At 34.4% G+C, this 11912-nt stretch overlaps 1 protein-coding gene across 1 annotated transcript; it reads right to left on the bottom strand.

Moving 5' to 3' along the window:
- Positions 1 to 10737: 10737 nt before the first annotated feature.
- On the bottom strand, positions 10738 to 11685 carry LOC109266252 (olfactory receptor 5H2). The gene has a single exon (XM_019448098.2). The coding sequence runs from the start codon at positions 11665 to 11667 to the stop codon at positions 10738 to 10740; it is 930 nt and encodes a 309-aa protein (XP_019303643.2). The 5' UTR covers positions 11668 to 11685.
- Between the last annotated feature and the right edge of the window lie 227 nt (positions 11686 to 11912).

The following is an 11912-nucleotide window of genomic DNA, read 5'->3' as shown; positions in this document are numbered from 1 at the left end:
TGGTAATTCACCAACACTGCTTCTAATCGAGCACTTCATTTCACTGTAAATAAAGTGTGGCCCCTTGATAATAGTATTCACTTTTCTTACCATTTCCCAGCCAACCTGATACAGGTAGTTTGCTAGAACAATGGAATTATCTTTTGAAACTCAGTTACTGCACCACCTAGACGGCATGACCAGCGGGGCTTGGCGTTGTTCTCCAGAAGGCTGTATATTTTCTGAATCAGTGTCCAATATTCAGTACTGTTTCTCCTCTAGCTAGAAGTCATGAATCTACAAATCAGGTAGTAGAAATGGAAGTGGCACCACTCACTATTACCTCTAATGATAAACTAGCATGCTTTTTACTTCTTGTACCCATGCTTTTTTTCTCGTCTGTTCTAATTGCCTTACAGCCAAAGGAAGGAATGCTTTCACCAGCACACAATGATTCTGCTGAGCAGGAAGTTAAGACTGGAATTGGGCTACTTTATGCTCTTCCTTCCGTTAAACCATCATGCAATGAAGGGAGTTACTCTGCTAGGTGATGAGACTACCAAGGAGAAATTGGACTACTTCTCCACAATGGAAATGAGGACAAGTATATCTGAAATTCACATTACTTAGGACATCTCTTAGTAGTGCTATTCCTTATAATTAAGGTCAATGGAAAACTGCCAACAAACCAATCCAAACAGGATTTCTGTTGGCCAGACACTTAAGGAAGGAAGGTAAAGAAGGATGACCAGGTAAAAAAAAAAACTGACCAGCTGAGGTGCTTGCTATAGAAAAAGGGATTATAGAATAGGTAGTGGAGGAAGTAATTATAAATACCAGCTATTCCCACATGACTTTTTACAGAAATGAGGACTGTAATTGCCATAAGTATTTACTCCTCAGTTTGGTAAGAATATATTTGTGTGTGTTTATTTATACAGACCCATATATTTCTGTATGTATATATGTATGTGTATATAAATAGCAAATATCTTCATTTTCTTTCTGCTCATATTCTCTTATTATGTAATATAAAATGTATTCAATTTATTGAATAGTAATTAATTATAATTAATTGGACATCATAGTGTTTAAGTTACCAGATATCAAGGAGAAGAGTAAACATCACGCAGAGACTTCACCCTCTTTTCTGGGGAAAGGGTTAGTGCATTTTCAGTTTTATACAGCACAGTTGTATCATGCTAGGTGGAATTGTGACCTTGATATCATCTTTACTTGGAGTTAAGTATGGTTAAGGAATTGTGGATGAGTGTTAAGTTGACAGTGGGTGGATGTATGATGGTTCATTGTATGTGTCACCTTGACTCGTCCATAGGATGTCCAGATGTCTGGTTAAATATTATTTCTGGTTGTATCTGTGAGGGTGTGTCCAGTAGAGATTACATCAGTGAACTGAATAAAGTAGATGTCCCTCCCTGATGCTGGTGGGGCTGAATAAAAGAAAACAGCAGAATAAGGTTGAATTCACTGTGCCTGACTAGTTGATTTGTGAAATTGATGCACTTGGTGCTTTTGGTTCTGAGACCTTCAGACTTGATGGATTGAATTTATAACCTTCCATCAGCTCTCCTTGTCTCAGGTAGAGAATTCCATTAACTTAGAAATATACCATTGTCTTTCCTGGGTCTCTACCTTGCAGACTACAAATCGTGGGATGTGTTATCCTCCATAATTATGTGAGCCAATGTCTTATAATAAATATCTTCAGATATATGATATCAGTATAGATAAATACATCTTACTGTTTCTGATGCTGATTGGCTATCATTATTGGTAAGCGTGTTTTCAAAAAAAAGAAATAAAAACACCCACAATACTTCATCTTTTGGAGCAGATGCTCCATTGAAATCTGCATCCATCTGCCCAGACAGGAAGGAAAGTACAAAACTGACAGTGCTAAAAATATGAAGATTTTTAGAATACTTGCATAGTGCTGTTTAAGCAGGAAATGGGGGATGTAAAAAAACTGCATTTTGACATATCTTGATTTAAAATTTATATATATATATATATATATATATATATATATATATATATAATTTATTGTCAAATTGGTTTCCATACAACACCCAGTGCTGCCCTCCTCGATGGCCACCACCCACTTTTAAAATTTTTACTTCACTGATTATTTAAAAGAGTAGTTAGCTATCTAATGTGGTCCCAATCCAACAGCATAAACTTGCTGAAGTCGAAACTGGTGATGAAGCCCATCAGTCTTTGTTCCACAAACCCTCCAAGTGATCTGAGGCTCACTGAAGTCTGAGAACCATGATTTTAAAAGAAAAACAACAGCAACAAAAAGAAATCCTAGACTAGAGAGGTGTTCACACCTACCTAATATATTTACTAATATTCTACCCTATGTAGTCCATAACCCAGAGTAGGAAATATTGTTCTATATTTGATTGGTGTTTGTTTTTACATAACTCCCAAATGTGTTGACTTTTTTTAACATTTCAAAAAATTGTTCCTTTTTGTTTAAACATAAAACACACTTATAGAATGCAGTTAACTTAAAACTTATTATTTAGCATCTTCCTAAACCAGTTATCTTTAAATATATCTTCAAGAAATAAAAGGAAACAAACATATTTCACAGGTATTCTCAGACTCTTTTCTGTCACCTCGTGAAATTGATAGTTACAGACAGTAGTTTGCTTAAGTTAGGCAAATAATTTTATTGATCACCATGAATAAGTATTACTCTTTTACTTCATTAAATTTCTTTTCTGAACCATTAATCAATACCCTTCAGAGGAATGTTAATAGTCAGTCAAAAAGGAGAGAGAGAGAGAGAGACATCTCAAATTGATATAATTGTCAGTGTTTCAGATGATCAGAAATTTTCATTTATAAGAGTAAATACTGTTTTTAAGAACCTACCATAGTAAAAAGAGCAGTTCACTGAAAGCTAATTTGTGAAATTCTTTGTAAACTTTTTGGAAGTTTTAAATTATAAATATAAAAGAGCAGTTTAGATATTTTAAAAAATGTGTATTCTGGACCACATGCTAGTTACAGTTGTTACACAGCATCAATACCTATGATATATCTTACAAGAATGAAACTACCATATTCAAATAAAAGAGAAAAAAATTCTGCTTCATTTAAGAATACTAAAGAAGCAAGAAAGAAGCAAGCTTTCTTTTAAAAACAAAATATAAATGTCTATGTGAATGCAGCCACACATTTCTTTTTTTTTCTTTCAATTTTTAATTTTAGAGACAGAGATCCCACAACCTTGGAATCATGACCTGAGCTGAAATCAAGAGTCAGATGCTCAACCGACTGAGCCACCCAGGTGCCCCCCCTTTTTTAAACATATTTCTCTATTTAGAAAGCTATCATCATAAATAGGATATAGCACATTTTTAAGTTGTGTTTTACTTCAATCTTGCTGCACACCCAAGTTACATCTCAGTTTTCAGACTGTTTCTTTTGATCAATCCTAAGAACAACACAATCATTTAAAGGCTGTAGACTACAACAACAAGGATCTTTGTTAAAAAAATAAATTTATCTTTTAAATCAAATTTGGAAATTATAATAGTTAAGGAAATAGGGGAAAAATGAATGAATAGCAGGCTGGAAGAAGCAGGAGAACAAATTAATGACCTAGAAGACAGAGTAATGGAAAGTAATTAAGCTGAACAAGAGAGAAAAAAAAGAATTATGCACAATGAGAATAAACTTAAGGAACTCAGTGACTCCATCAAACATAATAACATTTGCATTATTAAAGTCCAAGAAGAAGAAGAAGAAGAAGAAGAAGAAGAAGAAGGAGGAGGAGGGGGAGGGGGAGGAGCAGGGGGGGAGGAGGAGAGAGAAAAGGGGAAAGAGAACTTATTTGAAGAAATAGTAACTGAAACCTTCTCTGATCTGGGAAGGAAACATATCCAAATCAATGAGCATAGAGAACCCCCAACAAAATCAACAAAAGCAGATCCACATGAAGGCATATTGTAATTAAAATGGCAAAATGTAGTGATAAAGAAAAAAATATTAAAAGCAGAAATACAAAAGAAGATAGTTACATACAAAGAAAACACCATAAGGCCATCATTTAATTTTTCAGCAGAAACTTTTGAAGCCAGGAAGAAGTGGCATGATATATTCAGTGTGCTGAGTGGGGAAAATCTGCAGCCAATAATACCCTATCAGTAAGGCTTTCATTCAGAATACAAGGAGACAAATAAAAATTAAAGAAGTTCATGACCAGGTAAGCCATCCCAGCAAGAAATATTAAACAGAACTCTTTGAGTGAGAAGGAAAGACCAAAATGACAATATGAAGGTAGGAAATATAAAAGCAGTAAAAAAAAAAAAAAAAAAAAAAAAAAAAAAAAAGAATGTTTCTGTTAAAAGTCATTCAAGGAACCCACAAAATAAAAGAATGTAAAATCAGACACCTAAAATGTGGGGAGAAGTAAAGAATGGTTTCAAACTTAATATAGACTGCTATATGTAGGAGATGTTACATACCAACCCAATAGTAACCACAAGTCAAAAACCACTAATAAATATACGAAGAATAAAGAGAAATAACTCCAGTATTATCGCTGAAGAAAACCAGCAAACTGTGAAAGAGAGAAAGATAAGAAAGAATCAGAGAAAATCTTCCAGAACAACCACAAAACAAGTAATAAATGGTACTGAATTCATATCTATCAATAATTACCTTGAATGTAAATGGACTAACTGTTCCAATTGAAACATATGGTGACAGAATGCATAAAAAAACAAGACCTGGGCCACCTGGGTGGTTCAGTCAAACATCTGACTTTAGCTCAGGTCACAATCTCCTGGTTTGTGGGTTCAGGCCCTGCATCAGGTTCTGCGCTGGCAGTCTCTCCTTCTTTCTCTCTGCCCCTCTCCCATGCTCCTCTCTCTCTGTCTTCCCCTCTCTCCCTTACACACACTCACTCTCTCTCTAAATAAACTTAAAAAAATAAAAATTAAAAAATTAAAAAATAAAAAACAAGACCCATCTATATTCTGTATGCAAGAGACTCATTTTAGGCCTAAAGACACCTGAAGATTAAAAGTGAGGGGATGGAGAAATTTTTATCATGCAGATGGATGTCAAAAGAAAGCTGGAGTAGCAATACTTACATCAGAAAAAATTGACTTTAAAACAAAGATTGCAAGAAGATACAAAAAAGAACACCATACAATAATAGAAGGGACAATCCAACAAGAAGACATAACAATTGCAAATATTTATGCACCCAACATGGAGTAGCCCAAATACAAAAAACAGTTAATAATAAACATTAAGGAACTAATCAATAATACTACAATAATAGTAGGGGACTTTAACACCCCACTTACATCAATGGACAGATCATCTGAACAGAAAGTAAAAAAGGAAACAATGGCTTCAAACAACACACTGGACCACATGGACTTAACAGATATATTCAGAACATTCCATCCTAAAGCAGCACAATACACATTCTTTTCTTTTATTTCAGTTTCTTGATTTATTTTGAGAGAGAGGGCAAGGAGGAGAAAGGCAAAGGGAGAGAGTGAATCCAAAGCAGGCTCCATGCTGTCAGCACAGAGCTCAACATAGAGCTTGATCCCACTAACCATGAGACCATGACTTAGCCAAAACCAAGTCAGATGCTCAACCAACTGAGCCATCCAGGTGCCCCAGAATACGCATTCTTTTAAGTGCACATGGAACATTTTACAGACTCACATATTAGGCCACAAAATAAGCCTCAATAATTAAAAAAATTGATATCATACTATGTGTCTTTTCTAACCACAATGCTATGAAAGTAGAAGTCAACCACAAGAAAAAATCTGGAAATACCACAAATACATGGAGGTTAAATAACATGCTACTAAACAATGACTGGGTTAACCAGGAAATAAATAAATTATAAAGTACATGGAAGCAAATGAAAATGAAAACACAACCATTCAAAACCTTTGGAATGCAGCAAATCCATTCTAAGAGAGTTTATAGCAATACAGACCTACTTCAAGAAGCAAGAAAAATCTCAAATAAACCACCTAATCTTACACCTACAGGTGCTAAAAAATACAACACAAGATAAAATTAAAAACCAGCAGAAGGAAAGAAATAATAAAGATTAGAAGATAAAGAAATGATATAGAAACAAAATGAACAAACAAAAAACACCTAGCAGAACAGATTAATGAAACCAAGAGCTGGTTCTTTGAAAAAGCAATAAAATTGATAAATCTCTAGCCAGACTTACCAAGAAAAAAACAGAAAGGACCAAAATAAATAAATCACAAATGAGAGAGAAAAAATAAGAAACACCACAGAAATACAATTGTAAGAGAATATTATGAAAAATTATATGCCAACAAATTGGACAACCTAGAGGAAATGGATAGATTCCTGGAGGCATATAACCTACCAAAACTGAAGTAGGAAGAACTAGAAAAGTTGAACAGACTGATTATCATTAATGAAATTGAATCAGTAATCAAAACACTTCCAACAAACAAAAGTCCAGGACCAGAGAGCTTTACATGCAATTCTACCAGACATAAAGAAGAGTTAATACCTGTTCTTCTCAAACTGTACCAAAATATAGAAAATGAAGGAATACTTCTAAAGTCATTCTATGAATTGAATAAATTGATTTGAATTGATCACCATGAACAAATATTACTCCTTTATTCCATTTAATTTCTTTTCTGAACCATTTATCAATACCATTCAGAGGAATGTTAACATTCAGTCAAAAAAAGAGAGACCCCTCAAATTGAAATAAGTGTCAGTGTTCTACATGATCTATGAGGCCAGCATTACCCTGATACCAAAACCAGATAAAGACACCACAAAAAAAAAAAAAGAGAGAGAGAGAGAGAGAGAGAGAGAGAGAGAGAACTACAGGCCAATATCTCTAACTGATGAACATAGATGTTAAAATCCTCAATAAAATACTAGCAAACCAAGTAAAACAATACATTAACAAAGTCATTCACCACGATCAAGTGACATTTAATCCTGGTTTGAAAGGATTGTTCAATATTCCCGAATCAATCAATGTGATACATCGCATCTAATAAGGAAAAGGTTAAGAATTATATGTTCATTCAATAGACATGGAAAAGAATTTGACAAACTGCAATATCCATTCATGATAAAAACCCTCAACAAAGTAAGTTTAGAGGGAACATGCCTCAACATAATAAAGGACATCTATGAAAATCCCACCGCTAACATCATCCTCAGTGGTAAAACCTGAGAGCTTTTCCTTTATGGTCAGGAATAAGAAAAGGATGTCCACTCTCACCATTTTTATTAAACATAGTACTGAAAGTCCTAGCCATGCAATCAAACAATAACAACAAAATAAAAGGCATCCAAGTTGGTAAGAAGTAAAAAATTCACTATTTATAGATGACATTATTCTACATATAGGAAATCCAAAAGACTCCACCAAAAACCTGCTAGAACTGATAAACTTAGTAAAGTTGCAGGATACAAAATCAGTGTAAAGAAATATGTTTCATTTCTATATACCAATAATGAAGCATCAGAAAGAAATTGAGAAAATAATCCCATTTACAACTGCACCCAGAATAACCTACCTAGGAATAAATTTAGGCAAAGAGATGAAAAAAAAAAAAAAAATATATATATATATATATATATATATATATATATAGTCTGAAAACTATAAAACACTGATGAAAGACATTGAAGAAGACACAAAGAAATGGAAAGATATTCCATTGTCTATGCTACCCAAAGTAATCTACACATTTAATGCAATCACCATCAAAATACCAACAACATTTCTCACAGAACTAGAAGAAACAATTCTAAAATTTGTATGGAACCACAAAAGACCCTGGATAGCCAGAGCAATTTTGAAAAAGAAAAGCAAAGCTGGAGGCATCACAGTTCTGGCCTTCAAGTTATATTACAAAGCTGTAGTCATCAAAACAGTATGATACAAAAATGGAACAGAATAGAAAATCAATGGAACAGAATAGAAAATCTAGAAATAAAACCACAATTAGGGGTGCATGGTAGCTCAGTTGGTTAAGCATCTGACTCTTGATTTTGGCTCAGGCCATGATCTCACCATCATGAGATTGAGCTCCGCACCGTCGGGCTCTGCGCTGGCTGTGGAACCTGCTTTAGATTCTCTCTCTCCCTTTCCCTCTGCCTCTCCCCTGTTTGCAGGTGTAATATTTCTCTCTCTCTCTCTCTCTCTCTCTCTCTCAAAAAATAAATAAAAACCACAATTACATGGTCAATTAATCTTCAACAAAGGAGGCAAGAATATGCAATGGGAAAAAGACAGTCTCTTCAACAGATGAAGTTGAGAAACTGGAAAGCAACATGCAAAAGAATGAAACTGGATCACTTTCTTATACCATACATAAAAATAAATTCAAAATGGATGAAAGACCTAAATGTGAGACCTGAAACCATAAAATTCCTAGAAGAAAACACAGGCAGACACTGGCCATACCAACTTTTTTCTAGATATGTCCCCAGAGGCAAGGAAACAAAAGCAAGAATAAACTATAGAGACTACATCAAAATGAAAATCTTCTGCATAGCAGAGAAAACAGTCAACAAAACTAAAAGGCTGTCTGTGGAATGGGAGAAGATTATTTGCAAATGATATATGTGATAAAGGATTAGTATCCAAAATATATAATGAACTTGCACAACTCAACACCCCCAAAACAAATAATCTGATTAAAATATGAGAAGATGTGAACAACCATTTCTCCAGACATACAGATGCTCATCACCACTTATCATAAAGGAAATGCATATCAAAACCACAATGAGATACCACCTCACTCCTGTCAGAATGGCTAACATAAAAAACACAGGAAACAATAGGTGTTGCTGAGGATGTGGAGAAAAAGTAACTCTTACACTGTTGAGAGCAATGCAAACTGGTGTAGCCACTGTGAAAAACAGTATGGAGGATTCTCAAAAAGTTAAAATAGAAATCCCCTATGATCCATCAATTGCACTACTGGGTATTTACCCAAAGAATACAAAAACACTAATTCAAAGGGACACATGCACCCCTATGTTTATAGCAACATTATTTACAATAACCAAGATATGGAAGCAGCGCAAGTGTCTATTGACTGATAAATGGATAAAGAAGTTGTAGTGTACACATAATATATATATATATGTAATATGTAATATATAACATATATAATACATATATTACACACAATGGAATATGATTCAGCCATAAATGAGAATGAAATCTTGCTTTTCAGTGAGATGGATGGAGCTAGAGAGTATTATGCTAAGAGAAATAAATCAATCAGAGGAAGACAAATACCATATGATTTCACTCATATGTGGAATTTAAGAAACAAAACAAACAAGCAAAGGGGGAAAAAAAAAGAATGAGAGGTACAAACCAAGAAACAGACTCTTAACTATAAAGAACAAACGGATGGTTTCCAGAGGAGGGGGTGTTGGGGGATGGGGGACATAGGTGATGAAGATTAAGGAGTGCAGTTTAATGATGTGCACTGGCTGATTAAAATAAAACTGTAAAAAAATATAAATAAATAAAATAAAAGATCTTATAAAAAATAAGTAATTACATTGGTGGCCTAAAAGAATAAATAAAATATGCATTGTTTCAAACAAGTGAGCATTTCTGTCTTCTTGGATGTAATCTGGAAATGCACCAAGGAACTGTAATATTAAGAATGACCTTGAAGAAAGGACACCATTTCAATTGTATGTGAACATGGGCGCACTTGAGGAAGGATTCTCTGTAGAGAGACCATATGAACAAAAACATATATTAGGAGGAAGTATACGGAAGGCTTTTAGTAACTTAGAAGTTCAATAGAATTGTCAGGAAAGAGACTTCAGAATCAAATCAAGATTTTATTGGGAAGTACCTCAAATACTGCCATGGTCACAAATGCAGCATAATATATAGAGAGAGGTATACATGTTTATATACCAACTGTATATCATGTCATCTGTATATACATGTGAACATAAAACATATACATATGCATATATAGAGTTCTATATATGTATGCTATATATACACATAAACTGGTAGATATGACCATCCTTGAAAAGTTATTCAAGAGGCATATTACTGAGTCAGACTTCTGCTTATGAAGAATAATCTGACAGCATTGTTTGGGAAATAAGAGGATATCAACAGGATGTATGAGAAGTAATAAGACTATGACAAAAGGAAGATGTGAGTAGTTTTAGTGTGTGAGCCTCAGTGGTTTCAATAGGGTTGTATATGGAATTAGTGGTGAGAGAGGAAGGGTAGACTGAAATTGGATCACTCATTATACTTTTTTGCCTGTGTTCACTCAAACACAACACTGACTCCACTATGGAGTGAAATGTGATATGAAAATTTGGGCTACACAGCTGTATGACTGTCAAAGATATTATATTTAAATTATTTTCAGAGAAATTACACTCTTACAGTGCTTAATGCATTTCTGAAGCCACATTGAAAACATACAAACATACAAAATATTTTTTTTCTTAATTATTATAGTATGACAGGAATACCTGATTAAAATTCTTTCTATATTTTGAATAAAATACACACATATTTAGATGGTCATTAGTATTCTCACCTTAAGTCATTTGAATGCTAAGGCAATTATAACTGCAAAAAACTTTAAACACCAGTCAACACATAGCAACATCTAGTCTGCACAATTTTGTGGAATTTTAATGGAAGGACAGATACTAGTATGAGTACTAAGCATTTCTCTTTAACATTTTACTCAATGACTCTATGACTTTCTTATTTCTCAGGCTATAGATAATTGGATTTAACACAGGAATTATGACAGTATAAAATAGAGAGTCCATCATATCTTGATCATCTGCCTGTGCAGATCCAGGGCGCACGTACATGAAGAGAAGGGGGCCATAGTATAAAGATACGGATAAAAGATGGGCTCCACAAGTAGAGAAAGCTTTCCGTATGCCTTGTAGAGACTTCTTTTTTAAGATTGTAAAAAGAACTAGTGTGTAAGAGACAAGAACAGTCAAAATGGTGAATACTTGTATTGACCCAGAGAAAATAAATACCATCAGAAAATTAATAGAAGGGTCAGTACAAGAAATCTTAAACAATGGCATAATGTCACAGTAAAAGTGATGCACTATGATGGAATTGCAGAAGGTTAATCTGAATAACAAAGCATTGTGAATTATGGCATGAAGAAGGCCACCTGAAAATGACAAAACTAACAGCCGGATGCATAGTGTATTGGACATAATCACTGGGTAAAGTAATGGTTTGCATATGGCCACATAGCGATCATAAGCCATTGTTGCCAGCAGAAAACATTCTGTGGTTACACTGATTGCAAAGGAAAAAAATTGTACCATGCATTCAGAGAGAGAGATCATCTTACTCTTGGCAAAGAAGTTGACCAGCATCTTGGGGGTCACTGTGGATGATATCCAAGCATCCACAAATGCCAAACTTCCAAGGAAAAAGTACATGGGGATGTGAAGCTGAGGTTCATTCCATATGAGGGCAATCAGACCAAGGTTCCCCACAATGGTGAGAAGATAGATAACCAAGAACACCAGGAATAGGGGGATTTGCCACTGTGGTTCATATGTGAGTCCTGTGAGAATTAACTCTGTCAGCAATGTTGCATTTTCCTTTCCCATGTCCTCACTGGGTGTTGCCTGAAATGAAATGGAATAAGTTTTTTAAATGTCAGTAAGAGTTTATATGTGAAAATATAGGGAGGAGATTTGAGATACAATTATGCATATCATAATGTCCTCTCAATTTTATGTGTTACCTATGTAATAGATGGAATCTGTTTTGGGGACTAGGAAATAAATGCAGTTACTCACATTTTTTAAATGTGGCATGGTTAACAGAATTGGGAAAATGAAAGGCATTGCAC

The sequence above is a fragment of the Panthera pardus genome, unplaced genomic scaffold (assembly GCF_024362965.1).
Source record: "Panthera pardus isolate Hobbes unplaced genomic scaffold, ASM2436296v1 HiC_scaffold_16, whole genome shotgun sequence".
NCBI classification, from domain to species: Eukaryota; Metazoa; Chordata; class Mammalia; order Carnivora; family Felidae; genus Panthera; species Panthera pardus.
Note: the sequence above shows the minus strand (reverse complement) of the source record. Positions and strands in the feature narration are given on the sequence as shown.